This window comes from Gavialis gangeticus, unplaced genomic scaffold (assembly GCF_001723915.1).
Source record: "Gavialis gangeticus isolate Ggan-Ray unplaced genomic scaffold, GavGan_comp1, whole genome shotgun sequence".
NCBI lineage: Eukaryota > Metazoa > Chordata > Crocodylia > Gavialidae > Gavialis > Gavialis gangeticus.
The window spans coordinates 56890357-56907435 of record NW_017729006.1 but is presented as its reverse complement, the minus strand read 5'-3'; the positions used below and the strand labels follow the sequence as shown (position 1 = coordinate 56907435).

Genomic DNA, 17079 nt, shown 5'->3' with positions numbered 1-17079 from the left:
GAGGCTGAGGAACAGAGCACCTGAGCGGTCCATGCTTGCCTGCTGCCTGCAGATCCAGGCACAGCAAAACTGGAGACGGGTGCCTTCGTCTCCCTAGTTTTGCAAACCATTTCATAGGGTCAACATGCCCTGAATCAGCAAAGCTTTTGCAGCGGATCCCCATTCACCCCCAATCCCCAAAAGCCTATTAATTGTACACTGTTTCTCGTTCTATAGATGAAAGTATGAAGACAATCCCTGAATGTGTGCCTGGAGCAGGGACCTAACCTGTGTTGCTGCTTTAAACAAAGTACAAATGATGCATTTACATAGGCATCCCAGGAAACACGAACAAAGGCTGATTTGACCATTAAAAGTGCACTAAAAATGTTTTAAAAGGAGTAGTGAAATGCTGACCAGGAAAAACAAAAATCAGGCAAAAAAAAGCCCTTTCACAACCACAGTCAATTTAAAATATTGTTAACATAAAAATTGGCATTTACAGACCGTAAATCCATCTTGCCCAATCTCCTGTGTCACAAAGTGGCAGAGAATGGTTGCTGAGAGGAAGAGTGAACAGGGATGACTGTTGGAATGATTAAACAGAAGTATCCAAGAGAGAAATTGTCAACCACCTTTAAGGCTTAATTAGTAGCAAAGTATATTTTAGACTGAATACAACTGTAATGTTTGTATATTTTTATAGTAAGGAGGTAGAATCTGAAATTCACTGGAATTACTCTTTTAAAACAGCCTGTACCTTCTCATCTGCCATCTTTTCTACAACTGAAGAAACCTCAGAACTATGCCAGATCTGTAGGATGCTTATGAAAAAAGGCATTGTACACCTGTACATAATAATACACAAGGATATCTGAAATCCAACTTGCTCTCCCTACATATGTTTAATATTGTTTAAAAACAAAGGGCAATGGTATATATTTTTAAAACTATTCTTACTAGCGTGTAACAAGTTTACAGTAACAGATTCTTAGGTTCTCTTCCAAATGGAGTGAAAATATGGAAGGTCACAGACCTATCTTTTTCTGACCTATATGCAGAAAGTTATTACATACAGATAGAAAACTGTAGGTCCCATTCCTATACATCTTTGCAAGTCTTCTGTTGAAGTCAATGGAAGAATAAGCTGGGTTAAAACATACAGAATATGGCCTTTTGATTTTATGCATACACCATAAGGAGAAGTTTCTCAAATTTACTCCATTTCACATATTTAACTATCAAATCAAATTTAGTATTCCATCTCATACTGCTTTCAGTGAAGTGCAAACTGGGAGTACAGTTTTCACTTCATATAACTGGGATTACAGAGAATGCCAAACCAGAATCATCCTGAACATGTAGATGTTTTTTATTACATTCTTTTTTGTAGATGCCACAAAGCTGAGTAACAGCAGAACAAAATGTTAAGAATTTACTTAAAGCTTCTGCTTGTCAAGCCAACAGATAAGGAACATATCAAAACAGAGATGAAAGTCCAGGAGTAATCTGTAACATGTCCTCAGCTCAGCCTTAAGTCTAAAGGCACAAGAAACAGTGAAGAGAAGGATCCACCCACTTGTGTTAAAGATTTTTCAGGGATTCAATCAAAAGGGAAAAAAAGATCACATTCAGGTCCACTTAAAAAGCCTAATAAGTGGACTGACACTGACTTGTCACTCAATGAATTATGAAGCACAGCCATGAAGTCAGGTCATACGTGTACAATTCCTCCCCAACCTGTGTGTACACTGGCATCCCCAGGTACATGTAAGATTATTTTATTGTACACCTATGTGCAACCGGTATACAAGACCCAAACAAAAACAGGCACCTATCTTGCCCCAAATTAGCAGATTCTTCAAAAAAAATCCTGTTCCTTTACTTATAATTATACTGTAAAGCTTATGCGATTAGAATCTACCCTGTCCGGAGTCACCATAATAATCATTCTTTCTATTGGCTTGCCTTTTGACACTGACTTAAAGATGAATGCCATTAAATATATAAAACTTTTAAATGTCTGAATTGGCTGATTCTTCAAGGTTAGAGTGAGAAGTAAAGCCTGCTCCTCCAGAGGGAAGGTTTCTAAGGAAGTCAAGGAGTTGCTGCTTTCCTAAGTGCAAACAGCTCCCAGAGGAAATTAGGAACCTTTGCTCTTAAAAAATGTAGCATTTCTACTGCTGGAATGCCTGTGCTGCTATTTTAGCATGGCCTGGCAGCAAGGGAGGTAGCTGTACAAAACTTGTATATAAAAGATCTGAACTACTCTGGCTTTAAAACAATGTTTTCAAGTTTTGTGTGCACTATTGGGAAGGACAGAACCTATGCTCGGGTTTCACTCATCCATACAGTCTCCAGTTAGTAACCTTTAGAAAGGACAAATCAATACTAAGTAGATACTGTATCTACTATTTCTTACTGTGTATGAAAGGTCAAGCAGTTTCCACATATGTAACAGTTCTAACCTTGCTGTCTATGATAGAGAAAAAAAAATGTTGATATTCCATATCATACTCCAGAACATACAGTAACTTAAATAAATAAATAAACCTGACACTGAAACATTTTTAAAGCAATTCACATACATGTTTTGCACAATTGGAGCTTTCAATTATGAAATGGCTTATGGAAATACAGTTACAGAAATAATGAGGTGAACTATTTATATGATCATTTTCGTGGCTAAAACCAGTAAGACTTTAACTATATATTTTGTTATCAAGGCACATATAGTGTCACCAACATTAACAGATTAGAAACCCACACTCCAAGAATGGTTTTTCACTGACAAATAAATGTTGAGGTGAATCCAATTCAGATTATTCCATATTTTGGAGTAACTGGTGCATTAGTAGAGCAGAAACACAATTTATTCCCATTATCAACACCATCAAATTTACAGGAAATTATGGGGTTTTTTTTTTTAAAGTTATTTTTTAACGTCACCTGTCAGAGGAAAAACACATCAAAATGGCTGCTACCATGACAGAACATTGAAAATTCTGCAGTCCAGAGCAGGTGGATACTGGAGAGGACAATGCTCAATGGCAGGAGGATGCAGCCAAACAATGGAAGATATTTAGTTTTTCCCATGCTTCCAAAACTTTGCAGCTTGCCACATGGGGCCAGGAAGGATTTTTTCCCCCTCCTGGTGCAACAGGTGTAAGGGTTTTTTTTCCACTTTCCGTAGAAGCATTGTGTGTTGCTTGTAGCCAGTCTGGAGATTTTAACTCAGGTATATCAATGCTCCTGCTGAACCTAAAACCCAGAGGTTCTTGATTAGGTCTTTCCCATCAGTCAGGGTCAGACCACTTGCCACATTTGGAATTAGGAAGGATAGTAACCCCATGGTCAGATCAGCAGAGACAAGGTGTATAGGAAGGGAAGTCTTCCTCCTGTAGAGTGGCAGGTGTGGTGCTCTTCCTTGGATTTCTCAAGTATATTGCACTGGCAGGATATTGATGGTGCCCTTGTCCCCCTGCTTTACCTCTGACAAGTTAATTAGCATGTTCCTGTTATTTTGAGGGAATGTGCCTTGTAGTTGTGCAATAGGGCTCTTTGTGTATTTTTAGAAATAAGTTAGACAAGCATTTGTATGGAATGGTTTGGATACAGGTGATCTTGCCTTGCACCACAGGTTGGACTATATGATTTCCTGAAGACCCTTTCACCCCTACCTTTCTATGATCATACAATTATAGAATATATGACCATAATTAAACCCCAGCATCATCTCTTCACAGACAGAATAGCCAGCTCCTGGTGTGCAGTACTGGTGTGAGCTCCATCTCCGGGTTCTGCCAAAGGGACTACAATGAAAGTGAAAAAACTGTGCACATATACCAACCAATATCTTAACACAGAAGTATGTGGTAGCCACATGGCAAAGATGAACAAAGCAATCTGAGCTGTTAGTCCATACTGATGCTACTCACTCTTGTTCAGGGTGGAGAGCTGCAGGTGCCCACTGCCAATTCAGCATTCCACTCCCAAACAGCGGCACTGGCAGAGAAGCAAGAAGGATTCTGGAAGAGTGCAAAATTCCTTCGTTTCCTACCCACTGTCCTCTAATTGGGGCTGGGGGACCATGCCCATTCCAGGATGACTTGAAGAACAGCAGCAAAAATATGCTTTAAACTCCGTGAAAATATGTGTTTTAAATATGAAGTAAGATGTTCCCTTCAGCAAGCATTTCCATGGGTGCAGATGCAATAAATATAGACAGTTCCATGTGCAAGGACTTCAGGAATGACAGAAGAATTCACTGCAACAGCCAAGTACTGGAGGTAATTGGGAGCTAAATGAGAGAGAGGTGGTAAAAGGTACTGTAGGCTATATAAAGTAAAATGCTTTTTAAAAAGGCATTGTTTCAGCTGCATTTCTTCTCACTAAAGAAACCTTAAAAGCAAATGAACTTTTTAAAGCTTGTAAAACAACCAGCTGGAGGTTCACCTTTACTAAGAAAAATCAAATATGGCAACTGTGACATAGGACTGATATACCTACTCCCCTACCTTGTCATATTGCTTGTTTTTTATGGTGCAAGTGGCCTGAAAGAATGAGTGGGAATGCTGTAAGCATACATGCACAAACACTTTCATTGCTTTGTTGATAGCCTAACACATTGATTATTTTTTAAACACTTTTCTTGAATTCTCTCTTTTAATGATTGTGCTTCTTAAATTTTTTATTAAGGAGTAGCAGGCAAGCTGGCTTACCAGTTCTATTAGGTGCAATCTAGTACATGCTTGTTTGGGGCAGAGGAGCTCAGGCTGTTTTTAATGAGATGCTGCTAAATATCTGTCCTGTTGTATTTAAAAGCCATGACATTCCTAAATCAAGGTTCAAAATAAAATGAATCTGAAAATGGTAGGTTCTTTTAGAATAAGCCATAGAAGTTACACCAGAGAAGTCTACTTTCTTTTCTACTCCCTTATAACAACAAACAGAAAGCACTACAAAAATATTTTTAGAGAACTATTGTAAAGGTATACCATCAAGTGTGATTGCATAAAAGGAGAGTTAAAAAAAAAAAAACCTGAAAGCATATAAATTCGGTTCCTCAGCAAATAAAATACTGAAGCACGTTACTGAAACCAAAAAGGACGGTACCCAGTCAGTCTTCCATGGAATTTTAGTCCTGTTGATAAAACTAGTCTCATCTAATAAATGGTGGCCTGAAATAAACAGACTACATTTTGCAAGCCACCTGTGACAGACACAAACAAATGCTATAGTTCCAAGAAATGGCAGTGTTAAGAGTGACGTTGTATTAGAAAGCTTATCTAACTTTATCCCAAATAGCACTTGGTCCAACAAAAGATATCACCCTAAGAAGTCCTTGTCTCTTGCATAGTTCCATGCATTAAGGAAAGCGCATTTTGTTTCCTGGACTGAACCTTCTTAAGGACAGAGACCTTGTAAACCGCTATTATAGAAAAGACAGCAGATAGATGCAAAGCAGATTCCACTGGTTCAAACACTGAACAGGTCTGAATATTATGGCTAGAGACAGAAATTATGTATAAATCAGTTTAAGTAATCAGAAACTGGTTTAAACCTGTAAACAGAGCAAAAGCGAGGGCTAGCTGACAAGGATGTGGGAGTGGGGGTAAGCCCAGCTGGGAATGCAGCCTAGTTTGCTCCCCCCCAGGCAAACCCCAGCTGAGGTCTGGCGGCAGGGAGGGGCAGTTAAACACCCTTCCCCCACTCAAACTTACTGCTGGATTCAATTGTGGGGCATATGTACACACCACAATTTTTGCCCTTTAATGTACTGCAACTGCATGTCTGTTTGCACAAGCAGGATTTCCCAATCCTTTAAAAGTCTTTCTTGTGCATTAAAGTAAAACTCCTTGGACATCATTTATTTTGACTCACCAGGAATTAAAGCATCGCGCCCATGGCTTCATTGCATGCAAACACGAAGGCACTCAAAGACATAAAATGAACCTCTGTCCACCAGATGGTGCTGTGACTTTTTTATAGTTCACCCCTTTGAATTGCTTTCACTTTTGAATTGATTCTGCTTTTTTTTTTTTTTTTCCTTGTGTGGTTGGCCAGCTCCCTGCTTCTACAGCTGCGTGGCAGGGCATGGACACATGGTAGGTGGGGGCCCCCAGGCCGGGGGTTGGCAGTGCTGGACCATCCCACTTTCCTTTGGCACCAGCCATGGACCCAGCTTAATTCCTCTGAAAACCTAGTGCATGTAAACACAGATGTGATGCTCCAAAATAAACAAAATTTAAATTTTATAAACTTATTTAATTTAATGAGGAGTAAAGAGGCACCTGGAAGCAGAAAGAAGAAGTGATGAGCAACCCTGCAGAGTCCTGCTGATGTGATTGTGGACTGCAAATCCCAGAGACCTTGGGGGCAGCAGGAATAGGAAATGAGCACACAGCTAGAGAGCCATCCTCTAGCACCCCCTGGCTTCTGGCCTGAGCCACTACAGGCATGTGGCTAAGTTTCCTGAATCAAAGGTAAATGTCTGTTCATTTCTGTTTCAATTTAATCTGTGCAGCTTAACCTGTAACCTCCAGACTGAATTAATTCATCCTTGGGCTTTTTGACTTTGTACCTAGCCTACAGGTACACAGACTTGAACTTTGCAAAGTAATTTGGGACATCCATGGCTTGCAAGAAATAAGGACCAGGTCCTGCATACCTTTGGCAAACTGAAGCCCAAAGGGGAAATCTTGGCCCAGAGCAAACTCTTATACTGTTATTCTATAACAGTTTTGAATAGAGCTAAGTACGTAAATTAATTTATAGTTCCCATTGAACACAAACAGCTTCAGCGACTGGCTAGACTAATCTCAGCTTTCTGCTATTAACATAAATTAGTGAGAAGGGTATTCTTAGTACATCCATTCCTGAAGTTGTTTGGGGAGGGGATGATCTTATTATTGAGCTCACCCTTCAAAACACAGCAAAAAACACTGAACGCAGTCATAATTTTCATTGAATCTTCTCTACCCCTCCCTTAACTCTAGTACTTAAACCTATTTTAAAAAGGCAATTAATTGCTTTCACAAGAAGTACCCAAGCAATTCCTCTAACATAATACACAAATTCCCATAAACCACTAGGTACCTTGAGGGTGCCTATTCAATTTTAACCATGCCCTTGACCTTCTGAACCATCTTAATAACAACCATTAGCCTTTTGTATTTGAGGCTTCAGTCCTTACATCTTACTGCAGCTGCAAGCTGTACTGTAACACTGTCACACATCTACTTATATATGTATAAAAAGTGATTTTGACCACGGTGGGAGGGCAGGAAGGTGTGGTGTCCCTCCCGACCCCCACAAACTCCCTCAAAAGTGACTGCCCAATTCCTAATGGAGTTAAGCAGACATGTTATTCACATGCAACCAGCAATATGCTAAAGTGAAATAATACCAAAGAATTATCGCCAGAGCATATGGGAAATCAAAATCAAAGATACAAGGTCCCGCATATACTATGTGAAATAGAGATACTTCTACCTGTATCGAACATGCTCAATAGTGTCATACGTCAGTTTGCTACTGATGTTCTGACTATGCGGGTTGCCTAGGAGACAATAGAGACATAGAAGTTAATCATTAATCACATTTTTGTTATAAATTTTCACCCCCCCGCTTTTATCAAATACTGTACCAAGCCAGTCTAAAAAGATGACAAAGAAAGATTTAATGTATACTTCACAGAAATGCCCTGAAGCTCTTTAGAGCAGTTAAGTCAAGACATATAACAGAAAAAAGCAATTATGACAGACCTTGAAACTTCAGCTGCCAGACATAACTGGATCAATTACCAATACTTAGAGAGTTCCATTAGAAGGAACTAAAGATATACGCTATTCCACCAGAAGGAAGCAATAGACAGCGCGTACATATGTAATAAATATGTACATGCGTGAGCTAACAAGCCAATAACAGTCAGAGGGTTAGGAGGCTTAGTATGTTGAAGCAATAACGATTAATTCTTCAGCAGCTAGGTTTAAATCCATCATATGTCTCAAATGCAAATAGTTTCTGCAATATAAATGTGGCTCCTCTAAGATATCTATTCTATTGCAAGCTCATCAGCCAGCTTTCCTCAAGTCAACATAAACAGGTCCTGTTAAAAAGTTAAACACAAAATAAATAAATAAATAAACTAATTACAGGTATAAATCAGTGATTCTCAGCCAGGTGCTACAGCACACTGGGGTGCCTGCAGATGCTTTCAGGGATGCCCTGCAATGTTAGCACTGTTAGGTGTGCAAACGTGATTCCCACAATAATCCCAGACATTTCAAACAGGAATTCATAGTGTTAAAAACATTCTGCTCTGTTATGATCTTTCTGAGCATTCTGCAACAGCAGAATTTCTCTATTATTTTTCTGTAGTTAAAAAAATAGAATGAAAAGTAAGAGCTGACATTTTCCAAGGGGTACCTTGAATCTAAAAAATTTTGAAACCCCCCAGTACAGATTTTGATGAAAAGAGAATGTAGACCAGAAGTCTAAGTATCACTTCCTCATGTTAATAAGCATCTGACTTAACCAAAGTAGATATCATTTGAGAAATAAAGTTTTTAAAAAGATAAGTTCCTATAACACTATAATTTTTGCAAAAGACAGTAAAACAGTAAGTATTTGTCATAGTTTTTAAACATCATGGACTAGAGAGGGAAGCTTAAAAAAAGCAACCTGGCAAATTTCCAGTATGAAAAGCAGTCTCAGAACTTGTTCCTTGTTTTTTTATCTATGCTTGTACCTTATTGTTTTCCATTTGGAACATCCTTAGCTTTTCTTCCCCACTCCCAAACTACCAGTCAGTACTTTAGCCTTGCAAAGTTTCACCAAAAGAAAGAACTGAAACTGGTCTACCTTCATTTTCAATAGTGTCTTTAAATACTACTCCCTTCTTTACACTTATATCGCCTTAATAGCACTTAATGAGTAGGCACTTAATCAGTAGGTGTATCTGAAAGAAGAAACTGGCTCTGTAATTGCAATTTAGTTGCCAGTCTTGATGAAGGGATGCAACATCTAACAGAATTCAGGTCTTTCTCTCATACTGAAAATACGTACAGAAATGGTTTGAGTGGCCTTTTTGTTCATAAGCACTTAGAAATTAAATAAATCCATAAAAAAAACTCCATTGGGGCCTATAATTTTTATCATCAGGTTTCAGCCTAGAGTGAGTTGAAACAGCTGAGATAAGACAATATCTATCAGGCTTTCTAATGTCTAGTGACAGAGCATTCCTTTTAATATTACTAATATGCACTTGAATCAGGGACCAGAAAGTGCATTTCTCAGTTCAAGGCAACTTATACTGTTACAATATTTACACGCAGGGTTGCACTTTAAGCTAAAAAGTCATCTCTATATTAAGAATTGTTTCAAGCTCTTAATGGAACTTATGCCACATACACAACCCTGCTCTTGGCAGCTCTGCTGCAGCAATGGAGGGGACAGAATGCTGCGTCATCTTGAATCTGGAATCACTGAATGGGTCATACAAATGACCTAATGGAGGTAAAGAGCTAATATCATATTTACCAGAATAAGATACGTACCTTGTTTTTTAATTGAATAAAAATATCTTTCTTTGTTGTAAGTAACTGAGTAGTAGCATCTAGGGAGCCAAGCTTGTTCGTTATTCTGCTCCCCATGGATTGCTGCAAATTTGATTTTTGCATTTGCCCCAATTAGCAGAAACTGTTCTTGCTGTATTTCTCACGTATAATGCACACCTCAATTTCCAGCATCTGATTTTTGGAAAAAATAAAAGGTGTGTATTATATGTGAAAAATGTGCTATACTGTGGTTTATTCCATGGCTCTCTGTTTAAAGAGAAGCAGTTAGTTCCAAAGCCAGCAATCACATACTAACAGCTGCAAGGAGCACCAACACGGCACACAATTAGCAATAGAAATTGAATAGAAAGGCTCTAATCCTGCAAAGATTTATGTACATATGTAACATTATGAGGATATTTCACTGACTTCAGCACTAAACACTTGCACAAGTGTTTAGTAGATCTGGGCCAGGGAGTGTCCCATAGTAAGCCAAACTACACCCATAGTATACTGACCATGCTTAGTAGGCTCCTGATCTCTGGTGACATCTCTTAGGCAAAAGAAGTAACAGACTCTTCAGAATACATGGTAGCCTGTGTTCTACAGGCACGTGTATGTCATGCTAACTCCAAAACAACCTCAATCTACACAATATTATAAATCAAATAATGCCACAGTACCCTTCAATTTAAGGAACTTAAGGCAATCTATAAACATAGAGGAACTCCAGACCACAAATGTCACCACTGCTAGGTCACAGCCCCAGCAGCGTGGGGCCATAGAAATCCTGGCCCCGCCATTCCTGGGGTCTCCATGGAAACCGGCTGCAGCGATGTGGGCAGGGGCTGCTGGGAAATGGAGTCCAGCTGCCTGTCAGATCTGCCATTTTGCTGACGCCTGCATTATAGGGTGACCTTCCTCCTTCTCCCACCTGAGTACTCAGGAGCCTGATGGTTAGGGCAATCTTTTAGCTGTGGGTCCAGCTTTCTCAAATAGGAAAGGAACTCACTCTTGGATCTTGCATTTCCTGGCTCTAATCTTCAGGCTATTTTTCTGCAAGATGGACATTGGGACCAGTGATACTTTGAGAGAGAGAGAGAGAGAGAGAGAGAGAGAGCCCTGCTCACTCCTTTGAAAGAATGAGCAGAGGCAGGGCTTGGCAACCTTTTGCTCCATGGGCCAGAGTTTTTATCCAGGCCCCTCCTGCCAACTGTAAATCTCCACTGTTCTCTCCCCACTGTCACATTAAATCCACCTGCACCTACCCTCACCAGCAGGCTTGAGAGAGCAGTAGGGAAGGCTGCAGAGACTGCAATATCACAGATGCCTTGGGTCTGGTTAGATCTTTGTGAGGCAGATGTAGCTCCTTCACAGGCTAGATCCACCCCACAGATTGCCAACCCCTGTGTATAGATGCTTACTCTGCAGAGGCTGATTCAGGGTTGTGGCTCCCAAGCAGCTTGAGATACTTGCCTGTAGCCCTGAGTTAGACATCTAAACCATAGAGGCAGCATTTAAGATGTCCCTCACTGGTTCCTTTTCGCTACAGACATCCGTAAGTTAGACACTGAAGCATCTAACTTTTAGGCTTCCAAATTCTCTGTGGGATGTAGACTGAAACACCTTTTCCCAAGCCTACTCTCCAGACTCAAGATGTGTGACCCATAGGCCTAGACAAAATAATTCTTCTCACTAAGCCACTGCAGCATAAAGAATGCACGTACCCTTCCACTAAAAAAGACAAAAGGCTTTAGTCTATTTAAATTGTAGCTGAGGGGCAATGAGAAAGTCACTTTGTACTCACCATAAATGTTTTCTCTGAGATCATCCATAAACCCCTTAAGCAGGCTCTCTGCAAAAAGTGTGGCACCCGCATGGTCCAGGTAAGTAATTCCTAAAATAAAAGAGTACAAAATATATTATATTCTAATCTCACTTCCAGGGTTGAGTTCCTAATTAAAGCAGAAGCCACATCAAATTTGTAAAGATACTTTTATATAATGGAGTCTGAAAGCTTATATGCGCAACTAGTTTTTTCTCTTTATCTAAGGGGGTGCTGTAACATTCACCACTGAAATATATATACGTGTCCCATGTAAACTCAGAGTCAGACAATATTGACAAAAAACCCTTTTAATTTACTAGCAGCAAAACGGACTACTACATCTACAAGCTTTGATCCTACCTTATATTTTGATATTTAATTATTAATTGATTATTATTTTTATAGAATCATAGCATCATAGACAATTAGGGTTGGAAGGGATCTCAGGAGGGCATGTAGACCAACCCCTTGCTCAAAGCCGGACCATCCCCAATTAGATCATCCCAGCCAAGTCTTTGTCTAGCCATGTCTTAAAAACCTCCAAAGATGGAGATTCTTGTTCTGCATTTGTTCAGCACGCAGCACACACAACACAGTCCTGAACTAGGATGAGGACTCCTGGGTATTACAGTGACACAAACAATACATAATAATTGTATTGCTTAATGACTGAAAGACTAATCAATACTCTAAAAAAATTAGCAAAGCTAGAATGCTGTACATAGGGAAGTCTCAAGCTGCCTGAAGCCAAATAAAAAACTAATTTGTTTTAATTTATTTAAATGTTTCAGCCCATATTGTTGAACATAATTTTCAATTCATGTTTCAAGTCTCTTTTTATAATTATATTTATTGCAAAATAAATTTGTTCTAGCTAAAAAAAATATCTAACAGGAATAATGGTCTTGTTTAGTCATTTTAGCTGTTTTTAACATTCGGCAATTATTCTTCCACTTCTTCAGCACGTCTCTGGTCTTTTATTATTCTTCTTCATCTCACTTTAAGTATTCAACCTATTTCAAGCTTTAATAACAATGAGTATGATTAAGATTAGAATTTAATAGGTCTTTAAAAGGTCTTCCCTTTCCACAAAGCTCAGGCTTTCAACGAAAATTCTTGGCACTTATGTAATATATGCATTATTATGTTGTTAAAGTCGTGCCTCTGTAAGTAAGGATGGCAGATATTTACAATTATAAAATCAGCCTGGACATCCATCCTTTCTATGACTTCCATAAGAAAGCATCTCTCATATGTGGTGTCTAGTCAAAGAGTGTTTTAAAAATACCTATTTGAAGTTAATCAGGAAAAGCATTTGGAAGAGCTTTGGAAAAAAGGAATGGTTATTGGTTTGGTTTATTATTTCTGAAAAGTCATCTAAATTTTTTTCCCCTAAAAGTGTATCTCAGAGTTATTAGCAGTACTAAAATCAAAAGACAGATATCATCAATACTACAGACTGTAAAATACCTTCCCCAACATATACACATGTATATTATATATATTATACATAATATACACACTCACAATTTCTTCAGTGCCACCAAAGCTGTCTATGGCCCTAACATTCAAGGCCTTAATCCTCTAAGATCAAAGGATGGAACTACACTCCTGAAAGACAGCAAACCCATCTATGCTCACTGGAAAGAATATTTCCTGGACCTTCTGAATCGTGACTCAACTGTCGATGAAGATAAGATCTACCACTTTCTGCAAAAAGCAATCAGAGAAGACCTCGGTTTGCCACCTACCCTGACAGAGGGTGGGAGTGCCATCAGGAAAACGAAGAATAACAAGGCACCGAGTGTTGATGGAATACCTGCAGAGATTTTTAGAGGAGGAGGAGAACAACTTACATGTCAGCTTGATGTCCTCATCCTTAAAATCTGAAACAAGGAAGAAATCCCAGCCGACCTAAGGGATGCCTTGATTGTTCCTATCTTCAAGAAAGGGGACAGAGCTGATTGCAGAAACTACTGAGGCATCTCATTGTTGGCCAGTGCTGGGAAAGTCACCGCCCGTATCCTCGCTAACCACCTTCTCCCACTTGTAGAAGAAATTCTTCCAGAATCTCAAAGTGGCTTCAGACCATCTCGAGGAACTGAGGACATGATCTTTACAGCACGTCAAATCCAGGAGAAGTGTCGTGAGCAAAATCAACCTCTCTATTTGGCCTTCATCGACTTTTCTAAAGCCTTTGATTCTGTAAACTGCAACGCCCTATGGAAAATCCTGTCCAAAATTGGCTGTTCAAACAAGTTCATCAGTGTTCTGAGACTTCTTCATGACAACATGTCAGCAAGGGTTCTCAGCAACCAGAACCAAACAGAACCATTTGAGGTGAAAACTGGAGTAAAGCAAGGTTGCGTCATTGTCCCCACTTTGTTTTCCATCTTCATCTCCACTATAATGCACCTTGTCAACAGAAAGCTCCCAACTGGAATTGAAATTTTGTATAGGATGGACAGAAGACTTTTCAACCTCAACAGATTTAAGTTCAAAACATAGACCACGACAACATCCATAATGGAGCTCCAGTATGCAGATGACCATGCTATCATTGCTGAATCTGAAACGGACCTCCAAAACATTCCTAATGTATTCTCGGAAGTCTACAATAGTATTGGCCTAACTCTAAACATCAGGATAACCAAAGTCCTTTACCAACCTGCTACAAGTGGGGAAAAAAGCCCCCTCATTGAAATCAACTGAGAATTGCTGGAGAACATGGATCGCTTCACCTATCTTGGAAGCCATCTTTCATCAAAGGCAGACATAGATGCAGTAATACAACACCGCCTGAAATACGTGAGTGCAGCCTTTGGTTATCTGAGTAAGAGAGTCTTCTTAAATCATGGCATCCTTGCTGAAACAAAGCTCTTGGTTTATCAAGCCACTGTCGTTCCAACTCTGCTGTATGGTTCAGAAAGTTGGACCATATACATTAGATATCTCATGAACTTGGAAAAGAACCACCAACGGTGCCTTCAAAAGATCCTTCAGATTAGCTGGGAGGATAGACACACAAACATCAGCGTCTTGGCCGAAGCAAATTTCAACAGCATTGAGGCCACGATCCAACTTCGCTGGACAGGTCATATTGTTCACATGCCTAACTCCCGCCTTCCAAAGAATCTTTTTCTTACAACTGAAAGAAGGTCAGTGAAGTAGAGGACAAAGAAAGTGCTTCAAAGACACCCTGAAGGTAAACATGAAGAGGTGTAACATCGACATCAACACTTGAGAGACCCTTGCTCAGAACCGACCAAAATGGAGGAAGACTCTTTGGTAGGGACCTCAACACTTTTCAAACAGCTTGTCAACAGGCAAAATAGGAACAGGCAAAAAGAACATCAGAACATCCAACACAGCAACATGGTTCCCATTCCTCCTGGAAACTCCTGTTCTCACTGTGACAAGACATGTGGATCTGGAATTGGGCTATAGAGCCACCTGCAGACTCACTATTAAGATCCTTGGAAGACAATCTTACTCGTTCACGAGTGATCACCCATCATCATCATCATGTACTATAAAACAGAAAAAAAGTGATACTGGTATTAAGATAATAGGATATTTTACCATCCCAAACTTAGGGGGAAAAGTAATTGTGGTGGTGCTTTTCTTTTATATATACTTGTTCCCCAAATGGAGGGTATAAAAATACCTATTCTACCTGTTCAACAACCCCCTAAAGTTTTAAGCAGGTCAAATGATAAACACTTCTCATCCTAAATACTACAGGGACCTTGGTTTCAACCCTAAGGTGAGTTCATTTACAGGAAGTTTAACTAACTGAGAAAAGAAACTGATGACTTTATGTAAATTAAGACTGCATTCAACAGGCATTTATTATTATTTATCTTATTATTATTTATCTTTTTATTGCATTTTATATAACACTTTTCCCTGTGTTTCAATTCAGTAGAACTTTATATTTTTAGACAAAATATTTATCCAACGTGTATAACATCAGAAAGAAAAATGTGTTAATCATTTCCAATAACACTTTCTTTTTAACTTTATTAGCTATACTTATTAACCAAAGAGATTTGTCAGTATATGGCAGAACATTTAAGTGTCTATACATCTATATGGTATTCAGTGTACAGTCTACCAGCAATGTAAAATTATATTGCTTATCAAAAGTACCAAGAGGAAAGAAATTAAAATGTAATATGATCAGCACAAAGAAATTAAAGTATCATTTTTATTAGAATCCTCTCTCTTATTTACTGAAAGGGAAACTGATAATCTGTTTGATACCATCTTGAACTTAATTTACATAAACGCTATTTTATTTTGGAAGAAAAATTTGCCTCATTGATCTAGAAATGGATTGACCATTTGTTTCCTTCTTTTCCATGTCCTTGTGAAAGGGTATTTAGCAGAGTTTGCAGATTCATTAGAACCTGACAGAGCTGCACCGTGCCCTGGGTGCACAGGAGGTATTTCTGCTATGGCTTCACACTTGCAGCCTCTGAGCTGGCAACCATTTGCCTTAGAATTCACATCACCTCAGCCTCCAACCAGATCTGAAATCGACATTCTGCAAGAAAGTGTTGAAAGTGAAAGCTGAAAAGGATTAACTTGAAAGTACTAGTTTCAAAAAGTTTCTTAGCAAGAGTATCAGTTTATTTAAATAGTTTAAATGCTTGGAGCTTAATACACTTGTGAGATAATTCTATATATGGGTTCCTTTCAAAAAATCTGCAATTTTATCTCCTGATTAAAGGGTAAAACATCCCCAGTCCTCTGCTCTCTTCATGTATTAGAAACAACCACTCTTGATAAAACATTTGTTATAGTTCCCACATACTACTTTCAGATTCCAAATAGTACTAGAGACGGACAGGAATGAGGGCAGCAAACAGGCTTAAAATGCTAAACTGTCCCCACCCAGGCCTGGTTACTGAGTGGGCCTAGCTGCTAAAGGCCTGTCAACTAGTGCCAGTAATCTGTATGGGTCTGGCATAAGTAGAAGCCCCTTCAGTGTCCAACAGGCTACTCTTAGAGAAAATGTTTCTCTGGCTTTCCTTGGAATTTTGACTGCATGTTCTTAATTTCCTTATTCAAGCCTATTAATCTCTAGTGTCCCAGGTCCTGCTTGTTGTGCCTCATTTCCTGTTCCCTGGAACCTGTGTGTTGCCTTCCACACTTCATCCTTGCTCCTAACTCTTCTTTCCTGCACATCTGTTCCCAGTTCTAGACTCAAACATGATCCCCTTGTGCTTCAGACTGTATTGGTAGCTTTTACCCCTTAGGCTCCAGATTCCATTCCAAAACTCTGTCCTCTGGCTACCAGCTCCTGGCTCATGGTTTAGGTTGGAGATTGCCCAAATCCCAGTCCTGTATAGCTATAGCTACCTGACTTGGAACCCCTGGCTAGTGACTTTGGTCTGGATCCCTGCCCTCACTCCCTGGCCCCTCTATTCCTACCTCATGGTTCTACCCAAAAACTATGTCTGGGTCCCTCATAGACCTTGGCCTCCCAGACCTTTCTGCTCCTGATCCCGATTTTAGCTGAGACTCTCTTCCCTGACATGGTTTGTTTCTGCTCCCTTGGGTTGTGACCCTCTAGGGTCAAGCCTTGACTGCCTACCTCCTGATCATAACCCTGACACACACACACACACACACACACACACACACACACACACACACACACACACACACACACACACACACACACACACACACACACACCCCCTC

At 39.5% G+C, this 17079-nt stretch overlaps 1 protein-coding gene across 2 annotated transcripts in view; it reads right to left on the bottom strand.

Moving 5' to 3' along the window:
- The window catches only part of MOCOS (molybdenum cofactor sulfurase), a 494081-nt gene that overhangs the window by 416732 nt on the left and 60270 nt on the right, over positions 1-17079 (bottom strand). For both annotated transcript variants that reach the window (XM_019509228.1, XM_019509230.1), the window contains exons 2-3: positions 11347-11436; positions 7474-7540 (exon numbers count right to left, since the gene is read on the bottom strand). In XM_019509228.1, coding sequence (XP_019364773.1) covers positions 7474-7540; positions 11347-11436 — 157 coding nt within the window. The remainder of the gene's footprint in view (positions 1-7473; positions 7541-11346; positions 11437-17079) is intronic.